The 24484-nt window shown below is 55.0% G+C and overlaps 8 protein-coding genes across 8 annotated transcripts; 3 read left to right on the top strand and 5 right to left on the bottom strand.

The window, feature by feature from the left end:
• Window positions 1-634: 634 nt before the first annotated feature.
• On the top strand, window positions 635-2161 carry MAS1 (Mitochondrial-processing peptidase subunit beta; the record flags this gene model as incomplete). The annotated part of the gene is made up of 2 exons (XM_064801557.1): window positions 635-811; window positions 872-2161. 2 exons carry the CDS (start codon window positions 635-637, stop codon window positions 2159-2161), a joined length of 1467 nt encoding a protein of 488 aa, XP_064660187.1.
• A 682-nt stretch (window positions 2162-2843) lies between these two features.
• Window positions 2844-8432, bottom strand: LTR77_004302 (uncharacterized protein; the record flags this gene model as incomplete). Its single annotated transcript, XM_064801556.1, has 2 exons — window positions 2844-3717; window positions 4069-8432. 2 exons carry the CDS (start codon window positions 8430-8432, stop codon window positions 2844-2846), a joined length of 5238 nt encoding a protein of 1745 aa, XP_064660186.1.
• A 726-nt stretch (window positions 8433-9158) lies between these two features.
• Window positions 9159-9564, bottom strand: INO4 (Transcription factor; the record flags this gene model as incomplete). Its single annotated transcript, XM_064801555.1, has 2 exons — window positions 9159-9234; window positions 9293-9564. The coding sequence occupies 2 exons, from the start codon at window positions 9562-9564 to the stop codon at window positions 9159-9161; spliced, it is 348 nt and encodes a 115-aa protein (XP_064660185.1).
• A 947-nt stretch (window positions 9565-10511) lies between these two features.
• Window positions 10512-14777, top strand: LTR77_004300 (uncharacterized protein; the record flags this gene model as incomplete). Its single annotated transcript, XM_064801554.1, has 2 exons — window positions 10512-14162; window positions 14223-14777. The coding sequence occupies 2 exons, from the start codon at window positions 10512-10514 to the stop codon at window positions 14775-14777; spliced, it is 4206 nt and encodes a 1401-aa protein (XP_064660184.1).
• A 223-nt stretch (window positions 14778-15000) lies between these two features.
• Window positions 15001-16527, bottom strand: LTR77_004299 (uncharacterized protein; the record flags this gene model as incomplete). Its single annotated transcript, XM_064801553.1, has 2 exons — window positions 15001-15198; window positions 15250-16527. The coding sequence occupies 2 exons, from the start codon at window positions 16525-16527 to the stop codon at window positions 15001-15003; spliced, it is 1476 nt and encodes a 491-aa protein (XP_064660183.1).
• A 583-nt stretch (window positions 16528-17110) lies between these two features.
• On the bottom strand, window positions 17111-18558 carry LTR77_004298 (uncharacterized protein; the record flags this gene model as incomplete). Its single annotated transcript, XM_064801552.1, has 2 exons — window positions 17111-17491; window positions 17539-18558. 2 exons carry the CDS (start codon window positions 18556-18558, stop codon window positions 17111-17113), a joined length of 1401 nt encoding a protein of 466 aa, XP_064660182.1.
• A 727-nt stretch (window positions 18559-19285) lies between these two features.
• Window positions 19286-20326, top strand: LTR77_004297 (uncharacterized protein; the record flags this gene model as incomplete). Its single annotated transcript, XM_064801551.1, has 1 exon — window positions 19286-20326. One exon carries the CDS (start codon window positions 19286-19288, stop codon window positions 20324-20326), a length of 1041 nt encoding a protein of 346 aa, XP_064660181.1.
• Window positions 20327-22031: 1705 nt separating this feature from the next.
• On the bottom strand, window positions 22032-23597 carry GT2 (Type 2 glycosyltransferase; the record flags this gene model as incomplete). The annotated part of the gene is made up of 4 exons (XM_064801550.1): window positions 22032-22235; window positions 22292-22586; window positions 22637-23479; window positions 23563-23597. The coding sequence occupies 4 exons, from the start codon at window positions 23595-23597 to the stop codon at window positions 22032-22034; spliced, it is 1377 nt and encodes a 458-aa protein (XP_064660180.1).
• Window positions 23598-24484: the final 887 nt, after the last annotated feature.

The following is a 24484-nucleotide window of genomic DNA, read 5'->3' as shown; positions in this document are numbered from 1 at the left end:
CGATGCTGTTTGGATCATCCGTATCAGTGTGCTTGTTTCTTCGCCTTGGACTCGTATCCGTTGTCGAAAGCATTGGAGAGGATGGGACATACCGCTCAGCAGTCCAGTGGTAACTTCCATGGCCGGGCTCTGCCTCTGGTGTGTGGACTGGGTCGTTGACTGTGCCCAATATCTGGTTTTCTGATCAGAGATCTGTCCTTGTCGTTGCAACAATTGTCTATGATCCAACGAACCTTCTGTGGTAGCGGGGGGAGGATAGCTTTCGGGGCGGTGGTTTGGAAGGCGGCTCGTTGGACTCGGAAAGCCGGCTGTGATCGGAAGCCTTGGAGGCTCTGGCGGAGGAGGGGGGTTCGAAGGGCGGAGGCCATTATTATAGGATGGCAATGGCTGTGGTAGTCTAGGCTCGTCGTCTAGAGATGTCGTGATAAGGTCGTCGCCTCGGCAGTAGTCGGCTCCTTCCTCATTGGTCCGCACGTGACATTCTCAGAAATACGCGGACGTGCTGGAAGCTTGTAAGCGGCCTCTCCCGACAGCTCCTGCGAAGGAAAGAAACATCACAGGAAGCTCTACTCATATCCGCAACGCCAGCACCCACTCCCACTCGCCTGTCTCTACCCCTTCTCATACACCGGTGATGGCGTCTCAACGGCTGGCGATGCGCCTGAACCAGGCTTCTCGCTCGCGTCAAGCCATCTCCGCCGTCAAGCAGAGAACTGCCCGCTCCCAACCGGGCCTCATCCGCAGTCTGGCGACGCCAGTGGGTAACCAGGGCGTTGCGATGGAAAGCACTACGCTCAGCAATGGCTTTACGGTGAGCAGCTGCATACATACCCCATCCTCTGGCCTCCAATGGCTGACTGTGTGCATATAGATTGCCTCAGATCACTCCCCCTACGCCCAAACCTCAACGGTAGGCGTCTGGATCGATGCGGGTTCTCGCGCGGAAACAGACAAGACGAATGGCACCGCTCACTTCCTCGAACATCTGGCCTTCAAGGGCACACAGAAGCGCTCGCAGTCCCAGCTCGAGCTGGAAATTGAGAACATGGGCGCCCACCTGAACGCCTACACGTCCCGCGAGAACACCGTCTACTACGCCAAAGCCTTCAACAACGACGTCCCCGCCACCGTTGACATCCTCGCCGATATCCTGCAAAACAGCAAACTCGAGAACAACGCCATTGAGCGGGAAAGAGATGTCATTCTGCGGGAGCAGGAGGAGGTTGACAAGCAGCTGGAAGAAGTTGTCTTCGACCACCTCCACGCCACAGCGTTCCAGGGCCAGCCGCTCGGCCGCACCATTCTTGGACCCAAAGAGAACATCCAGTCCATCAACCGCGAGGACCTGACTAACTACATCAAGACCAACTACACCGCCGACCGTATGGTCTTGGTTGGTGCTGGTGGCATCCCTCACCAACAGCTCGTCGAACTCGCAGAAAAGCACTTCTCCTCCATGCCCGCCTACAACCCCAACGCCCAAGCCACCGCCGGCCAACGCGGCATCACCACCCGCCCCGACTTCGTCGGCTCCGAGGTCCGGATACGCGACGACACCATGCCGACCGCCAACATCGCCATCGCCGTCGAGGGCGTCAGCTGGAAAGACGACGACTACTTCACCGCCCTCGTCACGCAAGCCATCGTCGGCAACTGGGACCGCGCCATGGGCAACTCGCCCTACCTGGGCTCCCGCCTCAGCACCTTCATCCACGAGAACAAGCTGGCCAACAGCTTCATGTCCTTCTCCACCTCCTACTCTGACACCGGGCTGTGGGGTATTTACCTCACCTCGGACGCCATGACCCGCCTCGACGACCTCGTCCACTTCACCCTCCGCGAATGGTCGCGCTTGTCTTTCTCCGTGACCGAAGCGGAAGTCGAGCGCGCCAAGTCCCAGCTCAAAGCCTCCATCCTGCTCTCCCTCGACGGCACCACGGCCGTGGCAGAGGACATTGGACGCCAGATCATCACCACCGGCCGGCGATTGGACCCGCAGGAGGTCGAGCGCGCGGTGGGCAGTATCACCGAAAAGGATGTGATGCGCTTCGCGCAGACGCGGCTGTGGGATCGCGATATTGCGATTTCGGCGGTGGGCCAGATTGAGGGGTTGTTGGATTACGCGCGGATTCGGAGTGATATGAGTCGGAATTTGTCGTAGGAGGAGGAGGAGGAGGAGGGGTAAAAGTGTATGCGATAGACGGCACGACGTGAAGGCGGTAGGGGAGAGTCGGATGAGATAGAGAACAGGAGCAGAGCTGATACATGCATGTTAGGCGGTTGCGGTGTATATATAGTTTTGTCATCGGTTCTACTCCAGGTTGATTGTCAACGTTGATGCTATGACTGTTGGTCAATCAGCACATGGTGAGTTCGGAGTTGAGAAGTAGAGGCGGTGGTGAAATGCCTTTGGAGCGATGAGTGACCACTTCACCCCTTGCTTCATTGCTAATCGCTACACAAGGCTAGAGGTAGGTTACAACAGTCAACGCCTATTTCCCACCTAGTTCTACCACTGCACCTTAGACACTCCATCCCGACTCCCACACCCATGGCTTGAAAGGCGCCAGCCAGCTACTAGAATCCGAGCTCAGATCCTCAGAAACGGGGGATTGATTCCTGTACGACATCGCCAGATTTGTTGTTCAGCGGGGCGAAAATGCGAGTATACACGTAAGGTAGTCGAGCAAGAGGGAGCAGCATGGGTATCAGGACTTCGTTACTGGTTACATGTACTAAGTACCTTAAGCTATGTCGTGACCATCCCTGCCATTCCGAGAACAGGATTTTTCGCCCTCCCTCCCCGACCCATTCATTCCTCAAGATCCAACATCATCACGGATCTACCACTGAACCTTCCCAACCTCATCCTCCCCCCTCCCCTTGCCTTCCAACCACCACTTCCCCTTCTCAACAGCGTTACTGATCCTCATCTCACCCTTATCCCCCTCCCACGCCCCTCCCTTCCCCAACCCTCTCAACCACTCCTCGCCCTTTGCAGCAACCATCTCCCACACTCCCTTCCTCTCCGCAGCGAACACCTGAAGCCACGCGAGCGCTAAGGCGGTAGCGCAGACGTCTTTTCCGTTCTCTTTGCCCCAGAAGCCGAGGCCGAGCATGTCTGTTACCGGAACTTTCTCGGCATCGACGTTGAGGACGCGGCAGAAGTTCTCGTTCCACGCCCAGGCGCCAGAAAAGGTTTGGAGGGCGATGAGGGCGTGGAGCGTTTTCTCTACATCAACCGTTTCCTGGCCTGCGGCGGCGGTGGCGTCGCCACCGTCGGAGCTGTAGAGATCTTTGTCCATATCTGCGTCATGTCCCGAAAAACCGCCGGCGAACTTGAGGATTTTATGTTGCTGCGAGGGCACCACTTCCATGTCGGAGAAGTCTTCCTCGTCCGCGAGCGGCATCTCCGCAGCCGACTTCATAGTCTCCGCATACTGCGCCAGCTGGACATCGTCCACCGAAATCTCTTCCAGCGACGAAGCCGCTGCGAAGGAGGGTTTCGCCGGTGGAGTGTTCGGGCCGTCGAAGAGGCCGTAGCCCATGTCGTCGTCGTCGTCTGATTCCTCAGCCTCCACGTTTGCTGCTTCGAATGCCGCGATGGAAGTAGCGGCACCGGCGGGAGCAGGAGGGGGAGGGGCGGAGCCAAATAACTGGCCTGCACTGCGGCTCGCTGGTGGAGGTGCAGAGGGGTACGCCGCTTCGGGTTGAGTACTAGGAGAACCAGTTAGTAACACGCTGGCAGAGCTCGAGCGATGAGTGCTGCGTATGTGCTGGTGATGCTGCTACGTCCCAGTCAAGTCTCCTGGTTGGTTTCCTCCGGGGTGGCCATGTTGCAGTGGCAGAGCCATCGAGCAGTTGTTGCTTGTCGTGGTCCTTCGAAGAGCCGTGGCCGAAGGACACGGGTCGGCCATTCGTGAGAGGCTCCAGAAGGCGAGAATCCTCAGTCCGGTGAAGCAGTGTCCTTCGAAGGCTCCTGTCCTCTGAATGCTGTGATCTGCCGTGTATCTCTAGGTCCCACTGTTTGGATTTGCGCGATGCAGGCACATTCAGAGTCTTGATAACCGGGGCAACCCCCTGGCCTTGCGCAGCGTCTCCCGATGCTTAGCTGCGAGGTTGTTACATCTGTCCTGATGCTCCAGCAGATTCTTGATGCCGTCCGATGCTTTCGCTCGCTCCTGCTCGGACTCATCCTCGGCGTCCTCGATCTGGTCTTCAAGCTTTCGCAGATCCTGGCTGCTGACTCCTTTCCCTTCTGGCTGTGATTGCACATCTTGCGCTGAGGTAGGTGAAGATTCTTTTGCTTCTTGTTCCTCATGGATCTGGTACATGTGCTCATACCTGGCCTTGAGGGCCTCAACAGCGGCTTGAGCTTTCAGCAGACGTCGCCACTCGGCAGCATCCTTGGGCTGCTTCTGGAAGTCTGTCAACGGCGTGAGAGGCCCGACATCAAATCGAGCTGTCTGATCCGGGTAGTCCCACTTTTGGGGTTTCCACGCCGCCAGCCGTTCGTCGTCCATCTTTGCTTTGTCCTCCGCGGTGAACCGCACCATGCCGGGATGTGGTGACACGTTCGGAGTGGAATCTCCCGGCTTTCGTGGAACGTAACCACGATAATCACACGGACATGGCGGTGCCGTCCCGTATTGGCTCAACGGTGTTAGCTCGGGACGCTCGAACCTGTCGTCTAGATGATTGCGAGCCACAAGTATTCTTATTCTCGTCTGAGCGTCCAGGAGTCTGCTTTGCAGTTCGTTGTCCTTTCCCAAAGGCCCAGGCACATCGATCCGGCACGCCAATCTCGCTACCTTCTCCTCAAGGTATTCTTGGATCTCGGTCGCTTCTTCGATGAGGGAGACAAGTTTCATTCTCTGCTGTTGGAGAAGCAAGATGTGACGCGTTGGGCGCTGTACTATTTGTGAAGGGCTTTCTTGGGTGTCATGGAACTCCGTATGCAAAGCCTCGTCGCAGAAAGCTGTGTACTGTTGGAGGAGACCAAGATCGAAGTGATATTCCTGCTCTTCATCGCGGCTGTCCTCTTCAGTGTCCTCATTGTGCATCGGCGCGCTTTGCGCTTGACCTTTGGGATCCGGTATCTTCGGAGGTAGTGGTTGGAATGTCATCTTTTCTGAAGCTGTGTTGTCCTCTTGGGCTCGTGGTGGGTTCTTTTCAGTTTTCAGATCAGAGGAAGATCGTGGGGCTTTGGCAGCATTTCTAACCTGGCTCGAGACTGGGTCGTGGGGATCGTGGCCGGGTGTAGTCGCAGTTGTAGCACCGTTTGACGCCTGAGAGGTCGTACTAGCGCCAAAGCATGGCACTGCTTTGACGTCAAGTGACGGCCCTGTCGTACCGCTAACAGACGTCTGTGTTGCGATTTTCGAGGTACGAGGTGCGTTGTTCGAATCAGCACAAGGCTGCGGTGCTCCATTCTGGCCAAACAGGCCATCGCCTGCGAACAAGCCTCCTGGTCCGAATGGGTTCGTGGGAGCACCGAAGGCACTGGTTGTCCGCAAGCTGCCGAACGAATTGCCTTGAGCGTTGGTATTTGCTGCAATGTCCTTGGGCGTGAAGCCGTACCTCGTACTACAGCCAAAGAGGCCACCACCAGTCGTGCTCTCGTTACATGTGCCGAAGAGTCCACTTCCAGTTGTGTTCTGTTTGCTGGCGCAGAAGAGGCTGCCACCAGTCGTGTTCTGATTGCTGCCAAACAGCCGGCAGCTGTCGCACTGCTGTCTGTTCGCAGCATGCCCGAATAGCGAGGGACCGCTGGAGGGAGGACGTCCAAACAAGCCGCCGCTTTGACCTTGCACAGATGCTCCACCGAAGAGGCCACCGCCTGTAATGCCTTGAGTGTTCTGGCTTCCACCGAACAGCGAACCACCCGAAGTGGTTGCACCCCTGAACAAGCTGCTGGCCTGCGGTTTCACAGGCGCACTGCCGAGAAGGCCGCCTCCCGTGTCGCCTGTGCTGCCAAACGCAGATTGATTGTTCGAAGCAGTCTGTATAGGAGCACGACCGAAGCCGCCAGCAGCAGCAGCATGTTCAGACCGCCCAAACAATCCACCTGAGCTAGCCTGTTGTCCATGTGATCCTTCGAAAAGTCCAGTCCCAGTGTTTGTCGAGCTCCTGAGTCCCGTCGAAAAGTCTCTCCGGTCTCCAAACAGTCCAGAAGAGGGAGCAGCAGCAGCATCACCAGCACACGCAGCAACTTCGGCAGGAAAGGGGACAACATACCTTTGCGCAACAGCCGGGTCATCTTCGTCTGCCAAAGCCAAAACCTTCGGCCGACTATGCCCCACCCTGCTCCTCTTCTGCTTCTTCATTCTCTTCGCCTCTGGAGCAAACATCTTGAAAGCCTCTTGCGGCTCTTTCTCCTCTCCTTCTTCACCCGTCCCCGCAGATCTCTCCTCGGTAGCGACAAACGAAGTCCACTTACTCGCCACCCGAAACTTCACTCCCAACCTCACAACCTCTCTCTCCACGAGCTCGTCAAAGCGGCTCTCGTACTTCGTCTTGACCGGCGTTCCGTCTGTGAGCTTCGAGGCTTGGATCCAGCCACGACCTTCTTCAAGGTCTTGAATAGCTTTGCGAGCGGCGAGGTGATGGATCGAGCCGTCGTTGTCGTTGTCACTTGCGTGAACGGGGAGGGTGAGGGATAGAGGTCCTTGCGCTGATTGAGCGCGGAGGGTGACTGACGTGATGGGTTTCTGCGCTGGTTCTGGGCCCAAGAGGAGGTAGACTGTTGTGCGGTTGAAGGGGAATAGTGGCGGGATCTCGTTGGGCGCTTGGAGAAGCTTGGGTGTGTCGATGGCCGGGAGGTGGGCGTAGCGGTCGACTGGTTTCTGAGGACTCTTGTCAAGCTGCGCGGATGTGTCGAAGAATGACTTTGGCGGCATCTCCGTCGCCTCTGGACTTGCTGCTGGTTTGTCGGTGATGTTCAAACACTCACTAACCCTCTCCACCATCTCGAAGTCATCGTCATCCGTCATGTCCTCCTTCTCGTTTGCAGCGTAATGCACCTCCAACTCATAGTCCTTGGTATGAGCGTACAGCGCCCCCTTCAACATGCGAATGACCTTCTGATCCGTGTCCTCGTTCTGCGTCACAAACTGCGCAAACCCATTCCCAGCCCTGGCGACACCCTCCACCAAAGTATGAGAAACATCGGTCCCAATACCAAGCGCAAAGACCCTCGCATTGACAGCTTCGTCGCGGATCTGGCCGTTGATGTAGCCAAACACTGATTCTTCTGCCCAGACTTCACCGTCCGTCAGCAACATCACCTCCAATGGCATATCCTTCAGCCTCTGCTCGAATGCAGCAGTGATAGGCTTCAAGATCTCCGTACCTCCATAGCTGGCTGTAAAGCCATCGATGAAAGCAACTGCGGCGTTCACGTTGCTCTCGTTGTACGCTTGAGATTTCGGCCACAGGAACTTGAAGTTGCTGCCGAAAGCGCAGATGTTGAAGCGGACACCCAGTGGTAGGGACTTCAGGAAGACCTTTAGTGCTGAGACGAGTGATGCGTTCTTTGCGCCGCTCATGCTTCCGGATTGGTCCGCAATGAAGACGATCTCCGGGTGTGCTGGTTCCAGGGTGAACTTGGGAACCAGAGTGGCCATGATAGCTCGCTGGTTTGGCATGGTTGGGTGAGTCTCGACGATGGCTTGAGGCTTGCTGATGTCGTCGATAAGCAGCTGAAGAATAAAGTCGCCGCCGAGCTCAGTGGTTCCCAGTGCGAGTGTGGCAGCTGCTTGCGATGGCTTGAACTCGCCGCTTGTCGACGGCTCGCCATCTTGGTCCAGAATACTTCCCATCGAGACCGCGATCGGATGCGATGGCGACTGAACCTTGCGGATAGCAGAGCTTGCCATGTCCATGCTGACTTTGATCGTGGTGCCCTTCTTTGGGATTGTATTTGACTGCGCGATCTCTCCAGGATACTTCCTTGGGGCTATGCTGATAGGCAGCATATACCTCAAGCCATCGATGGCAGCATCATGCTTCAGCTCGCCGCAGTACGTAATTGCCACGATGATGTCGACGTTGGCGGGCACGTTGCCGAGCGTGACGCCAAAGACGCCAGCAGGCAGCGACTCGAGCAATCCTGCAGTCTCCCCTCGGTCGACAGCTGCCTGATACCTCTGCTTGGCGTCATCCTTCTGCTTGACAATGCCGGTTAAGCTCTTGTCGGCATAGCTGATAGTATAGCCGCTGACCGCGACGCCGTCGTAGAGCGGGAAGGTGTATCGGACTTGCAGAAGAGCCTCGTTGTTCGGATTCCGGAAAGTCTGGGTCAGATTGGTGGTAAAGCAGACGGGGTTGATGAGTGTATCCGAAACCAGCTCGACTTGCGGCAAGTATGTCCGTTTGAAGTTGTGAGTGGTGTAGTAGAGGCCACAGACGTGGTTTCCTGTGTTGCCGAACATTTTGAAGGGTGAATTGTTATGTAGAGGGGAGTGTGAAGAACATCCAGCGGATGGACCAGAATATATATGCTGGATCAGGCAGCATCACGTGACGGCTTGGCGAAGTTGCCTCGGAGGATTTTTGAAGCCTGACACTGCCTGCGGCGCAGAGTCGTGGTTTCGACCCCAACGACAGGAGTCATGATGTCAAGCGAGATTGGAGAGCAGATGCGCATCTGCTGAATGTACGACAAGCGGTGGGCAGTGAAATACGCTGGGTTCTGCCAACATAGCATCAGCAAGTGGACATTTCCTGTTGCGGTGAGTCACATTCATACACCGCAGACCAAATGAAGAAGCATTTGTTCCGCGAAGGCTGATGTGTGAGTCAATTTAAGCTGGAGCCATGCAGGATGAACGTGAGAAGATGAGAGGGGCACATAGCTTGAACTTGATCAAGGTATTGAATTTCTGGCAGCTGGGTACGATTTCGAGCACGTCATCAAGGCGTGCGGAACATCGTTTCCAGTCGTCACGAGTCTCCAAATGTTTGGTCCTGCCACGTCTTGGGTATCCCCCATCAAAACATTCTTTCCACCATGAAGTTCTCACATGCGCCATTCATTCACATGCTTGTGACGAGGGGCTTGTGTGGAGTGGAGTGCGCGCACGGGCACGAGGAGGCGCACATTGGCTGCAAAAGTGTCAGAGACCAGCAGGACGATGACTATGCGCCTCGCTTACCACTCAATCCTCTTCCTCCTTGATGCCGTCGGCATCCTCGTATTCACCCGCCTTGACAGCCTTCTCAACGTCGTTGTAGCTTAAGCGAAGCGTGTCAGCGTACTCAGGACTACCAGATTCGCGCAAGCACGACTTACATCTTCTCAAACTCCCCGTCACTCACGCCCTGGCGGTCAGCCCTCTCCTTGAGTTCCTCCTTCCTCTCAAGCTGGTCCTTGAGGTACTTGACGGTCTTCTGGAGAACGACCGACTCGCTGCGCGACTGGCCTTCGGCTCCCGGAATGATCTGGCTGAGTCGCTCGAAGCCTGCGCGGATGGCCTCACGGCGCTTCTTCTCGGATTCGATGTGGTTCTTCTTCTTCTGCTCGCTGGTGAGGCGAGGCCTGTCGGAGCTGCCGTCCATGTCCATGGTGATGAATGCTTGTGATGAGTATGCTTGTGAAGAATGTGGTTGTGCTGCTGTGCTTGTTCTCAGTATCGTGCTTTCACTTGTTTTTACACTGGCATGACAATTCGGCTGGCTGTGAGTGGATGTGTGTGAAATCCAGAATTGTGCGCTGGCTGATATGCGGCAAATGACTTCTTAGTTTCCGGCCCGCAATGAAAGTGACGTGCTAAGAAAAATCTTCACGCAAGACGCATGTGAAGGCATATGAATGCCCTGTGGACTTACCGGATCTGGTTTTGTTTGCTCTTTGCTTGTGGTGTCAGCTGGAGAATGCCCGAGAAGTATTGCTTGTCTTTCTGAAGTCTTTCTGATTGATTTACAAGCCGCAGTGAACGAGACATGCCACGAGTTGAACGTGATACTGCCCTGAGACAAACCTGTTCTCCCAATGCCACCCGCCGCCGCCGCCAGTACATGCCACGAGAACCATTCACGAAGTAGGAGTAGAAATGGAGACTTACCTTGGTGATCTGATGGTCGAGAAGAACTCGACGTTGTTGTGTCGGTGGTGATGGTTGAGGAAGTGCATGTGACTGTCGTTAATAGATGTGAAGCCAAGCCAGTAGCTCCCGCTTCTAGCCGCCGCCTGATGTGACGTAGCGTTAGTCGATCCCTGTTAATAGCAGCAGCGTGGAGGAGTGTTTCACGTGGAAATAGCGCAGGTTGGCCGATTGTGCCACCTTCTCGACGTCGACTTTGGATTGACGCTGCTACAGTCGATGTTGCGCAGTTGAATTGGAAAGTGCGCTTTGGAGAAGAAGCAATCTGGAACATTGAAGGATTGTTGCAGACCGCTCCTGCCCTTGGCCAACACCGCTGCTGGCTGCGATCCCCGAACGGCCAGACAACGACATGAGCATATAGTAACGAGAACACCCATACCAGCGCTCGCGGCGCTCGAGAACAAAATGTCCTACAGTGCGCACGCATCGCTTGGCTCTCGACAGCATACCTCCGGCCGGCAAGCAGACAACCTCCGGCGCAACAAGTCTTACAGCAGGAAGGTCCTGGTGTCAGACCAAGATGCATACATCTACGCACTCCGGGCTGCGTACCTTGCCTACCTCCTCCAGCCCAGGCAGAAGAGGATACAACATGTGGCCAATACCTCGAAGCCGATCCAGCGCTCCTCGACTTCTATCAACGACATGATGAAGGATTTCAGCGTGATAAGAGACAACAAGAGCGTACGGTTCCCGCATGGCTTCATGTCGGAATTGGATAAGAGGATGACGGGGGTGCTTATTGGCAAGGAGAGGATGCCGGAGTACAGTGATGCGCTGATCAAGCGGACGTTTGCGACATTCCTGAACGAGTTCAAGAACCCTACGTTTCGCAAGTCGATGGAGAAAGACAGGAGGGTGGAGGACTTGCTGCTCATCTTTTTCTCGAAAGCGACAAGCGAGCTGCAGAAAGGCAAGGGGCCAGACGACGACAGTTGGAAGCTCATGGTGGATCGGCATGTGGCGTTGTTCGTCAGGATTATTAGCAGTACTTTGAACAACAACGACTGGACCCGGGATAGGCCAGAGCTTGCGTCAAAATTGAAGACACTGGAAACCAAACTGCTGCAACATGATCAAGATATTGCGGATGCAGCGAGGGCAGGAGGGTCCGGAAGCCAAAGCATAGAGGTGGAGGTGCCACGAAGCTATGAAGTCCGAGATATGCCTTTGGTCTTGAGAGTCTGCCGCATCTTTGCGAAACCGACGGCGCAAGCGCAGAACGACATCAATGCGCATAAGAATGAATGGACAGAGCAGGCGGCACTTCGAGACATGAAAGACTATCAGAACCATATGCTACTCAACACACGTGCCACGCTTACAAAGGACGACTTTGATTCAGACGATGCGTACGAGACCTGGAGGAAGGCAGAGCTTACCGACCTCAGCCAGATGATGCTCGCGATCCTGCAGACCAACCCAGAGCTGGCGAAAACCAGTACTGGCGGAGCATCAGGTCTGCCACAGTTCAAGCCCCCAAACGCTGCACAGAACGACAGCTCGTACAGTGACACCAGCAGACATCTAAGCGGTGAGATGGATTCGAGCTATGTCATCGACCAGCCTGTTGACATGAGCGCACTCAATTTAGGCGATAGCAGCCCTCGAGATTCCGTGTCTGGAGCTTCAGATGTACAATTCACTTACATACCTCCAGATGCTCGGGCGTACTACAGGCAGTTGGTGAAGAGTGCCCTTTCGCATGACCTGACGGATGAGGACTTGGCACCTTCTGTGGCAACGGAAGAGTCTCCAGCAATGAAGTTGCTCTCGAAGCAGACGACCGAATTGCTGAACGAAGTGGCATTGCGCTGGCGCATACCGCAGTTTTCGCGTCTGGTGCTGTTCCTCGATGTGATACAAGAGAAATACCAGCACCAAGAGATCTCTCTCGACACTGTCGACGCAGCTTTTCTCTACATGAAGACACCACCATCACCGCCGAAGAAGACGCCTGGCAAGGCACAACCCACACAAGTCTCTCTGTTCGATCGAAGCAAGTGGACGGTCGTAGACTTTGCACTGTACCAGACTGTTCTCGGCGCGCTGCATGATGCGCTGCTTCGCGAATTGTTCGAGCTCTTCCAACACTGCTACGAGGCCAAGCCTCCAACCATCGGAAGCGTCATGTACGTCCTGGAGAACCACATCTATGATGATGAGATGTTCAACAAGACACCAGAGGACTTGGACGCTTTCTCGCAGACTCTCTCGACTGCGCTTCGACAGAAAGCGAAGACTAAGTATCACGAGTTGCTGTCGAAGAATGTCTCGGATGATGCGAGGCAGTGGGAGTTCTTCCATGTCGTCAAGCTGGGCCAGGCGGTGACGAGTTTGTTGGAGAAGATCCAGAAGCGGTATCGCAAGAGTCCGGAGGTGATGGGCGTTAATCCCCTGTCGATTCTGGTTGAAGAGATCCTGCCCAGCTTTGCCGACGACGCGCGTGCACTGGTAAGCCGTATCATGCAGCTCAGCAAGGAGAAGGATGAGGAGGTGCCAATCCAGGATGGTTTCGAGCTTTACAAGGAACTCGTCGATATCAGACGGGTTCATGCGCAGGCACTGCAAGGACGCGAATTCGGTTTCCACATCGAAGGACTGCTGCAAGACTTCGTGTGGAGATGGATCTCGACTACCGACTCGAAGATCGTGGACTGGATAGAAGGCGCCGTTGCCCATGATGAGTTCCAAGTACGCCAGGACCCGAAGGACAAAGAGCAAGGTCTGCCGCCAACAGACGACGAGAGACACTCGCAATCGGCTGCCGATGTATATCGTATCTTCAACCAAAGCATTGAGCAGATCATCAACCTGGAGTGGGATGACGACCTACAATACGCCAAGTTCATGACGGCCATGAGCAAATCCATCGCCAGGGGTGTGGCGCGGTACTGTGAGCTTCTGGAGAAGAAGTTCATCAAGGAGATGGACAGACAGACGCCAGAGCAGGAGATGCGAGCACAGCAGACGCAGAAGGATAAATGGATCTCCGCTGCTCGGGATTTTTATGCTACCGGCGGCCGTGGAGGCGAGAAGATCGAGCCTTTCCAGTTTTGGGCTGAATCTTTCGTCAAGATCAACAATATTGAGTATGCCACTTTCCAGCTCGACAAGGTGGAGAAGGAGGTCAACGTGGACGCTTGCGCAGAGGTCATCAATAAGCGGGATCCGCCGCCTCCAGTGAACATCCGACGGCAACAGGGGACCAAGTTTGTCTTCACCATCAAGATCATCGAAGCTGAGGACCTCAAAGCCGGTGATATGAACGGTTTGAGCGATCCGTACGTCGTACTTGGAGACGAGTACCAGAAGCGCCTAGCGAAAACACGAACAGTCTATCAGAGTCTCAATCCTAGGTGGGACGAGACGGTTGACATTCTGACCACCGGACCGCTCAACGTCATCGCTACCGTCTGGGATTGGGATGCATTGGGAGACCATGATTGCTTGGGACGAACGAGCCTCAAGCTCGATCCGAGCCACTTCCAGGACTTCCTGCCGAGAGAATACTGGCTCGATCTTGACACACAGGGCAGAGTGCTGGTCCGTGTGAGCATGGAAGGCGAGAGAGACGACATCCAGTTCTACTTTGGCAAAGCTTTCCGCACGCTCAAGCGCACGGAGAGGGACATGACGCGCAAAGTCACCGACAAACTGTCTGCGTATATTCACCAATGTTTGTCACGACGCACACTCAAAACACTACTCTCGCAGGGCACCATCGGTGGTGTGACGATCTCCAGCGTCAAAGGCTACTTTTCGAAATACTCTGGCCGGCCTGCGTCTGTGCAGCCGACTACTCCTGCACCGCAAGGGGCGACGCAGATGGATGTTACGAACTCGCTCAAACCGCTGTTGAACTACTTTGACGACAATTTTGCGATTATGAAACAGACTTTGACTGATACTGCGATGATCTTGGTTATGACGAGATTGTGGAAGGAGGTACTGGTGACTGTGGAAGGTCTTTTGGTGCCGCCGTTGAGCGACAAGGTGTCTGCGCAGCGGCCACTGAGTCAGGCTGAGGTCGATATCGTCTATAAATGGCTGCAGGTGAGTACTATCCGGCAACCACCATGGCCACTCAGGGCAACGCTAACAATGTTCCACCAGCTCCTCTTCGACTTCTTCCACGCCGTCGACGAAACCGGCGAAGCGCTCGGCGTGCCCCTCGACATCCTCAAATCGCCCAAATACCACGACCTCCAAAACCTCAACTTCTTCTACTTCGAGTCCACCGACAACCTCATCCGCACTTCCGAGGCCATGGCGACCGCCACCTCCAACCGCCAGCAAGAACAAGCCGCGCGCCTGCACCGGCTATCCGCCCCTCCCGGCTTGCATAGCTTGCACTCGTCTATGGCCATGACAGGCACCCGGCGCACGAAGAGCATCATGATGTCCCGGAATCTAGGTACGATGCGCAAGGCGAAGGAGGAGAAGCGGAAGGAGGCGCAGGCGGATCCGAGCGATGATATGATCTTGCGGATTCTGCGCATGCGGCCGGAGGCGGAGCGGTATTTGAAGGATCGGAGTCGGCAGAAGGACCGGTTGGCGGCGGCTGCCGCGGCGGAGGCGATTGTGAGGCAGAGTTTGCAGGCGAGTAAGCAGATGCATGGTTCGGGGGGTGGGGGGTTGAATCGGAATTTCCAGACTATTAGGGAGTAGTTTCTTGCGGGACAGGGCGTTGAGGTTTGGAGATGGTTTTGGCGGCTATATACCCAACGATTACCTTAGAGCTTATGTGGGAGCGCGGGAGTGGTAGGATGTTATGAGTGTATGAGCAATTATCGCAAATCTATTTCTACTTTCCCGACTTTTGAAGCAAAAACAAAAAATTCTGTAAACCTTCGATAACGACTGGACGGCCGACTGCATGTCAAACCTGCTCTCAATACACCTTGTTCATCTTCCATCCCGCAAGCATGACCCTAGCTCCCGTGAAGCAGAGCAGCGCAAGCAGGTAGTTGATTCCTGTCCAAATCGTGATGCCCCAGTATGCTCCACCGTTTGCCGAGATGATGGCACCAGCGATGGGCGTGCCGGTCAGTGTTCCGATGGCTACGAGCGAGTAGCAGGTAGAGTAGTACTGCGACATGTCAGTAAGGAATGGAAACTAAGGAAGACGTAGGTTACTTACTCGACCATACTCTTGCGTGTCACACATCAGACCAACGCAAACAGGCGTAAGCGATATGTTTGCTCCCGATCCAAAGCCACCGAAGACGCAATACACAATGGTAAGAGCCTTGATAGCGGTGTTGCTGCCTGGATGCGAGCCGTCGGAGAGCACCGCCCCTGGCAGCCAGAACGCGAAGGCAGCTACCATGCAGATGCTGAGGGTGATGAGCATCAAGTTGAAGCGGCCGAACTTGTCTGCTGCGTAGCCTGGCGCCCATCGTCCGATTGATGAGGCAGCGTTGAAGATCGCAACGAGTTGGACGGCGAACTCCCTGCTCATGGCTCCAGATTGGATCGAGTAGATAGTCAGGTATGCTATTGGGGTGAACAGACCCCACTCCATGAGATACGTGCCAACCGTCAGTAGACTGAACGCCGGCAGCCTGAGTATTCTGAAATCCGGCATCGAGTTGCCGCCCAGCTTTGGCGGCAGGCGTGAGCGGATGAGAACGTTGGCAACGATGAGCAAGGCCAGGAAAATGAACCCTTGAATCCTCAGTGCCCAGCCCCAGCCCACGCTTGCGAAAAGCCTCTGGAGCATGAGCGGAAAGATGACGCCGCCTACTGAGCCGCCAGCAGCTGCGAGGCCAGTGGCGTTGCCGCGCTTGACCATGAACCAATGTGCAATTGCGGAAATAGCAGGTGTGAATACCAGTGATGTGCCAGTCCCGCCTAGCACGCCAAAGGCGAGCATGAAGTGCCAGTATTGCGTGCAGATGCTCATCAAGAACGTGCACAGTAGGATCAGGATGCTGCCCGCGGCCACCAGCAGTCGAGGACCGTGGCGGTCGAAGACTGGTCCTACCAGCAAGCCACAGCCAAAGGACAGGAAGACGTAGACCGAGAAGATCCAACCGATGGTGGATTCATCGTACTCTGCCAGCTGATTCTCAGAGACGTAGGCTTGGTACACTCCGATCGTGTTCATCAGCCCTAGGCCGGCGACTAGGCCGCAGAAGGAGCCTAGCACGACGAGCCATGCTTGAGTGCCTCCTTCGGGGTAAGTCACTTCATCTTTGGTGCTTGATGCTGGAGATCCCGGGACCTCTGGCTTCCGGTTCTCCTCATCGTAGGGGCGCTCGACCGGGTAGTCGGAGCTGGGTGACTGGCGTGGCTGCCATTGCTGATCCGTCACACCGGCGGTGGTGGCGAGGGGTTGCGTAGTTCTGGACGCCTCCTCGTGGTTGTAATTTTGTGTATTTGGTCCTGGCGTGCTGCCTTTGAAGAACGTGCTCATCCGCTGGTGAACAGCAATCGACTCTCTTTCACGGTGCTCGCGCAGGAGTAGACACGCGGCATAGAGAACTTCGCAATGGATGAAGAGAAGAGAAATGGCGAGCGGCGGCTACCGCTAAATAACGACTTACGGCACCCACCTACCGCTTTCGCTCCCCGTTAACGGCCACCGCATTCTGGTGAAAGAGTCATGGTGCGTAAAAAGCTTTCAACCGCGAGACGAGACCCGGCAAATTATTGCCGCTGCCGAAGGGGCGGCCAGCTCCGTCATCTAGAACCACACCTCTTTGAACTCACCGCTCTTCTGTACTGCAAACGATTGACTTCTCCACGCGAGAATGGCTTGCACACGCGGCGCTGCATCGATCGTGGTTGATTGTGGTTCCACGATCTACAAGGTAAGGTCCCCTTTACCTTAATCCGACCTCACCTCCGTCTCTGAATCAAACCAACAAGGTCAGGTGACTAGAAAGAGTTCACTCGGACTAGGTGATTCGAGAGCCCGCTACGAATGACCATGGGTCCAGTCAAACTGTCCAAAGGTACAATGTATGACTATGACCTTCGCCGGAGTACACCTCGCTCTATCCGTGTCCGTCGGCGAACTCTGTGGGGCTAACCGGAGCAAAGTATTGCAAAAGCACATCTCTAAGAGCCTCTTCCTCTCCCTCCACGAAGCCACGCTCGCCTATTGCCGTGGCAAAAGCCTGCCGCTGCTGTTCATCCATGATATCCGCGAGGACATTGTAAACGAACTGGCTGGCCGTCCAACCTTTCATGGAGGAGCTCAGCAGCGCCCGGTAGATGTGGGACTTCGTGGTGAAGCAAGTCTCAAATGCACCGTCGGAGGCCTCGTGGAGATATTTTGCGTAGTCCTTTCGGTACTTGTCAAGATCCTCTGGTCCTCCCTTCGCCTTGTACATTCCCGGGGCTGGCGGGAATTGGAAGTGGGGATACCAGTCGCCCTGTAGCCAAAGAGGAAGCCTGGTCCAGCCGATTTGCAGCGGCTCACAGCAAGCGCCATCCCAGTCGATGATGCCGGTGAGGTACCTGCTTCGTCGGTGAGCAGATTTTGGATGTCGAAGTCAGGATGGACAAGCACGAAAGCTGGTGTCGATGGCGGCAGTTCGGTCGCCTCCACAAAAGCTTTCATCATCAGCTTGAACACCACCGCGATGCCTCGAGTCTCTGGAGTGGCTGGGTGCCCCTTCTTGATCATCTGCCGTCGAACGTCCTCCTTGAGCTTCTCTTTGACCGAACGGTAAGCGCGGATTCGCTTGAAGGCTCTTAGTATGATCCACCCGTCCGCACGAAGCGCCCAGCGGTCGACGACGACAGGGACGTCTTCGCGCTCGCCCTCAAACCACAGATTGCCGCCTTTTGAAAAGCGTAAAACGCGCAGTTCGCTGACTGCTTGGGCTAGAGTCCTGAGTAGGTTCTGCCTCCTCGTTTCTTTTGGCGTGGGTCCTTTGTCTGAGTGCCAGGTCCGACATGCGTTGATTCCTTCGGGGTGTGTAATCAGGGTGTAGGGCGCACCTATTTCATTTTCCATGCTATCGTCCCATGCCAATGTTTGCGGCAACGGTATGGAGGTCCTTTCGCCAATCAGCCGCATGGTCTGCGCCGTGGTACGAAGAGTCTCAGCGTCGATCTTGTTCCAACGCATCCTCCAGCCGGACGCTGGGACTCTGACGACGACTTTCGTGCCGTGCCCGGCCTCCAGGATGTACGCTGAGCTGTACGTACCAGACTTGCGTGTAAGAAGCGTCCACTCCCCGCATAGTGCTCTTCCATGGATGGCCGAAGAATGCTTCTGGAGCAAGGAGACCAGCGCTGCTTCAGATATCTCTCGAGTCGGACCCCAATACTCATATCGATCTCTATTCTCCGAGCCGAACTCTGGGCTCTCGTAGTCGAGTGCCGTCGTGAAGATGACGCCACTGCTTTGCGAGCTGCTGCCGTCGGATGGGGAGCCTTCTACTCCGCCAGCAAACACCAGCAAGTCCTCCTCGGCTGGCTGGTCCGGCGCCATCTTCTGCCCCGAGAGTTGGTTGGATGTACGCCGCCTGTGTCCCAGCTTCAAGGTCTTGGTTTTAGTTGAGTTGATCGAGTATCAGGTGGTATCGAAATCGAGGTATACGTCGAAGAGCAAAGTGAAAACAGGAAGCAAAAGTCGAAGGAAGAAGGCTGGCGCTTTGGTCCTCGTCACTGCGGTTCAATGAATACCGTCGGACAACATTCAATACAACGTATGAATTTGCAACCTGACCAGCACCTACTTCTCTTTGGCTATCATTTGACATATCTTGACATCTTCTGGCGGCGACATTCGAGGTCGCGTGACCATATGTTTACCCTGTAACACAGTAGATCTGTGATTGAGTAACCGCAGGGCGTTGCACCTATGCAGCACGTGCGGACTTTTCCTGTTAAGTGTTCATACCTCATCGACTGCTCAGTCGTGTACATATTCTCGTCAAGTGTTACAAAGGAAAAGTGGTTTGGAAACATGTAACTTCGACATTGCTGACTTCGGTCTTCGCTGTGATGTCCTCCCGAGAACCACTTGGAGCGAACTTCGGCCGCGACAGACCTTTCTTCACGGGTGTCACCACGGCAGTAAGAAATAATTAAACACAACACTTTGACTTTGACTTCTTCATCTTCCAGAGATTCAACCATCCAAGAAACAACAATCTTATACGGACCGTCGGACAGCCTACTCCACTGCTTGCATTCGACCCGTCATCCACACCAACATGGCCTCCAACGGCAGCAAAACCCAGGCATCCCCGCCACCCCAAGGTATCTACGTGCCATCCCCTACATTCTTCGTGGCCGAGGGGACTTCATCCTATAACACAACATCGCCGCCTCTGGATCTCGAAACCCAAAGCAAACACTCCCTCTTCCTCGTCGAAGGCGGCGTCAGAGGTCTCGTACTCCTCGGTAGCACTGGTGAGGCAATCTTCATCAAGCCCGAAGAGCGTGTGCAGCTCCTCAAGAGCCAACGGAAGGCTCTAGATGATGCTGGCTTCAAGGACCGTCCTATCATTGCCGGGACTGCCACGCAGAATATCGACGAGACTTTGCAGTTGATCAAGGAGAGTAAGGATGCTGGGGCGGAGTATGCTATGGTGCTTAGTCCCGGATACTTTGCACCGGCTACGAGTCAGAGTGGTATTGCGAAATGGTTTACTCAGGTGGCTGATCGTTCGCCTCTACCTGTGATGATTTACCACTATCCTGGTGTTACCAACAACTTGTTCATTGCGCCTTCGACATTTGAGCAGCTCGCAGCACATCCGAATATCGTGGGAACAAAGCTCTCCCATGGTATCATCGACGACCAGGCCCTGATTGCGGCATCGCCGAAGATCGATCACGAGCACTTCTACGTATTTACAGGCCTTGGGCAGAATCTTCTGCCGGTACTCGCAATCGGTGGCGTGGCTGCGATCGACGGACTGGCTGGGGTATTCCCACGAGTCGTCGTACGCTTGTTCGACATGTTCAACCAGAGCTTGGCCAAGGGGATGTCGAAGAAAGACATGGACGAGATGCGTTTGCTGCAATTCAGGATCTGTGAAGGCGAGAAGTTGGTAGCTCGCTGGGGTGTCGTGGGCATGAAGGAAGCTTGCGATAGGATTTGGGGCTTGGGGAGTAGGACAGGTGGACGTCTGCCCCTGGCCGGTGGGTTCGAGGAGGGTGACGGCGAGTGGAGCAAATGGTCGAAAGTGTTCGAGGGCCTGAAAGACCTTGAGAACCAGTTCAAGTCTGAGGATACCAAAGGAAAGTAGTTGCGATAGAGGTGGAACTGTTCGTCTATCTTGAAGTTTGCCATAGCTATACGCGCTGGACGATAGTGGGCCGAACGAAGTCTATCGATTTCTTTAGCAGCTGCTCGATCAGGAAGAATCATCTTCCGCCATAATGATGATAGTTGCATGCCCAGGCCAGCTGCGGCTGGCCTCAACCACTAAAAGGCACTTTGCGTATTCCTCTTGCGGCCTGCTCTATCACGTGAAAGGATTCAATCCAGCCGCGCTCTCCACCCTTCAATCAAAACATACGGACCTCGGCCACAGGTCGAGAATTCCAGACGCAAGTCAGATTTTCACGTTTCTCGGCGGACGCCTCCTCAGCCGAGCAAACTGACCAGCGCATCAACCTTGATACCTAGAGGCAAGATAACGGACCCAAAACCCTTTCGGGAGCATCTTTTTCGAGGGTGGAGCTTGCCGACCATCTCGGGTGTTGCACGTTTGTCATTCGATTGCTGTCAGCGGCTCGCTTCTTGTTGTTGAGCAGATGGCTGTGGAAGCCAGCTTGTCCTCAAACATGTAGCCATACTGGATTGGGCAAAACATCATCAGTGATTCATGATTTCAGTACACCTCGAGACATCGCCCTCGTTGCCTCGTTCAAGGACGAAAGCGTGCAACTGCCAGTCCAGGCCGCATAGCCGACCCGACGCCAAAACTTCTCCACCTGCAGCTAGAGAGCTCTCCAACCCCTCCCTCGCGAGCTTGGATAGCGTGCGGACATCGTGGTTCGCAGAACGCGCAATCGACAGTAGCAGCGGGCCGAATCGATGTAGTTCGTGATGACGAGCAGAAAACGGAGGCCGGATCCCTGTCTGGAGCCTCTTGGTTCTGGACAAGGTTTGCACGGACTTGTATCACTGCTGAGCCTGCACTGCTGTTGTTGCTAAAGCTGAAGTGTCTAAATGTGGTGGTCCGATGGTGATGATTTCATGAGCTTGTCGAGCTATGTACTCGCTTGCGCTGAGGTGATCGAGCTGTGAAGCGAGATCGAGCAGACTTGGTGGTGGAGGTGTCTCGTCCCTGCATGCAACCACAAGGTGGGCTTGCTTGGGTGGCTTGCAGGATGCATTAACATTGGATGATCGCGATGGCGGAGGTATTTGCGGGCCTGTACACAATATGAGAGTGAGGAGACGGCGGAGACAATACCGAGGAACGGTATACACTGAGCTGTGCCGCGTCGAAAGGACGTAACAGCAACGGCTGGACGAACGGGTGGAGAAGTGAGGTGAGGTTGAGTGGCAGGGGCGAGATTGGTTGACATTGGTACGTTCACTCGGCTAAACTTCACGAGATCGCCAGGCTCGGTGTTACACAACGAACGTGCTTGCAGTTGGACGCAGGTACGCGAGAGACTATGAACAACCACCCATCGTCATTAATGTACACGCTGAACTGAACGCTCCAACGAAGCCAGATGACTGCGCTTCATGCCACCCAAATTGAAAACCGTATGAAGTCCAAGCAAGGAGCTCCAAACTTTTGTACCCACGTGTTCGCCTCTCCCAAAAGCCCAAAGAGTATTCTTCTGAACAAGAGACCAAACACTTTTCGGTCGGCAGAGCTCTCCTCCACAAGCGGCAGATGATGCCTCCTCCTCCATCTACCTCTATTCGCAGCTTTGCCGATGCGAGAACTGAAAACGGAACGCTTGGGGTATCGTGTTGAAGGACAGTCGTTAATCGTGATAAGTAAACATTAAGTTGTTGCCGGTCGAACGCATATCGGGCGGATCGTAGGCCGGTAGTTGCTGCATGAGCTCGTTGGGGAACTCGAAAGTGTCGGATTTGCGGCCGTCCGGAGAGAAGGATCCATAGCGAGGGAGACGGATCATGCGCACGCGATCGTCAGCGTCCGCTCCGTCACGGCTGCCCCATGTGGTCTGGCAGCAATGTCAGCAGTGTCGCCACCAGGAGGTGAGGAGGAGCGTCAGCTTACCTCACTCAGGGTGAAGAGACCCCAAAGCTTGATAAATCCATGGAAGTAGCCGAAGGTGATGTACACCGGGACGAAGGCCACGTCCGCAGGGTACCGGAAGAAGTGCCCCCAGAGCTTGACGGTCTTGCTGAACACGAAGGTCCAGGCGAAGAGGAAGCTAAAGAGGTAGACTTGGGAGTCGTGTGACCAAGATGATGACGCACGATACCAGGCGAACATGATCAGCAGGTCGAACGGAAGTGCCCAGGCCGTGATGGTGGTCTGCAAAACAGAGTACGTGCTCCATGGTTGCGTCCTGTACGAGTCAGCTCACACCCTCCTCGAGAATGGTGTGGTTGGACTCACCACCAGTAATGACGCTCCACGAACATGCTGGTCAAGTTGCTCCTCCAGTTACTGCGGACCCATCGAAGACATTGACTGAGGTATTTCGGGCTGTCTTCCAATGATGTCTGCACCTCAGCCTCCTTATGGTATTGCATCTTGATTTTCCAGCCATGCGAGTACATCCACCTGGTGATGAAGTTGTCATCGTCCGCGTTGAGCTGGCATGTCCGCCACTCCTCGTTCGTGAAGCCGTGCGTGAAATCCTCAGTGTTGAGTATGCTGCTCCGGTAAGCGACAGTCCGACCGGAAAGACACGGCAAGCCTCCGTCAATGTGCAAACACGCAGAGCAATCAAAGTTCCTCCGCTCCAGATACGTTGCTCCAAGGAAACTCCAGACGCTCAATTGCTCCTTCCTTTTCAGTCTCTGGGAGGTCCCAACTCCACCAACCTTCTCGTCTTCGAAAGGTGCAAGTATCCATGGCATTATTTTACCTGGCCATATAACGTCGTCATCGGCGAATATGGTGATCTTCGTCCTGACCTCGGGGATCGCGCGACACATTTGCCGTCGCTTGTTGGCCTCTCGGATGCTCAGGACCTTGATCTTTTTCATGTTGATAGCATTGGCTATCTTATCCAAGGCCGGGACATTGGTGTCTACGGTGACCAGAATAATCTCGAACGGCTCTGTTCGGAGACACGTGCGCAGAGTCTGCTCGAGCTCCTCGCCACCAGTGGCGATCGTCGGGCAGATGATGGTGACATCTTGAGATGTGTAGTTTGGATGTTCCGGTATGGGGACAGGCCGAAAAGTCCAGTGGGAAATGCAATTGACAATCAAGCGTATGTACCGAAACAACCTAAAGAGTCACATGCGTTAGACTGGTGATCCAACCTTCCACGAGCAGTCGAGAACACTGAGTCGTGGTCATAGAACACGTACCATGCAAAGACGGCAACAGCAAGCCAGGAGTTCATGCTGCTAAGTCAACGAGAGAAGACGCTGTTGGGCCAGAGTCTACATAAGAGCTCTGCATTGGAATGGGGAGGGCGACGATCAGAGGAGGTCCAAGGGAATATAAGTCTTTAGTCTCTGCGCTCGCTTGTCATACGAGCGTCTTAGTGTGCGTTGACATTCTGGGCTACTGTTGATTAGCCACACAATTTGCGTTAAGCAAGCTCCATACCTTTTCAGATCAGTGGGCAAAAAAGATTATGGCGTGTTGAAGCTGGTCCGCTTTTCGAAGCTGCAGCATGCAGCATGAGCTATGGCTTCGCCGTGTCCGCCATCCTCAGTGGTCGGTGGGTCAGCCCGCACGAATGCCTGTTTGGTCTCGTCTAGGTGCAGCCGCTGCAGCGGGAAATGATGGTGCGCCGCAGCGCGCCATTGCGAGCTCGAGCACAAGACATGGCTGGTATACTTCTGGCCGCCATCTAGCGCTCAGCGTTGGATGCCTCTCGGCCCAGCGTCGTACCGTGCAATGGCAATGGCCCAGAGTCGGCGGCAAAGAGAGCGAGGATCCCTTAGGCCCGGCGGCAAGCGGAGCGAGTTGCAGCACCAAGATGCGTACGGCACAACGCCGTAAGCATCAAGCGTCAACGTGAGGCACGCGAATTCCACCGTCGCAGGAATTGACCGGTTCCCATCGACGCTGTTGGGCGCAATTGAGACCTGCTTCTCCGACCCTTCGCTATCGATGATGTGCCCGCAGCGCCCTTGCGCCCTCAAACTGGGGAAGGTGGTCCGTTCAGAACGGCTAATGACGACGCCGTTAGCGCGACGAGGATTTGCAAACGGGCTACTCGAGCTAGTGGAAAGCTTCAGTCCCTCCATCTCAGAGTACGTACCCGACCTCGAAGGACCC

The sequence above is a fragment of the Saxophila tyrrhenica genome (genome assembly GCF_035928015.1).
Source record: "Saxophila tyrrhenica strain CCFEE 5935 chromosome Unknown scaffold_6, whole genome shotgun sequence".
NCBI classification, from domain to species: domain Eukaryota; kingdom Fungi; phylum Ascomycota; class Dothideomycetes; order Mycosphaerellales; family Extremaceae; genus Saxophila; species Saxophila tyrrhenica.
Note: the sequence above shows the minus strand (reverse complement) of the source record. Positions and strands in the feature narration are given on the sequence as shown.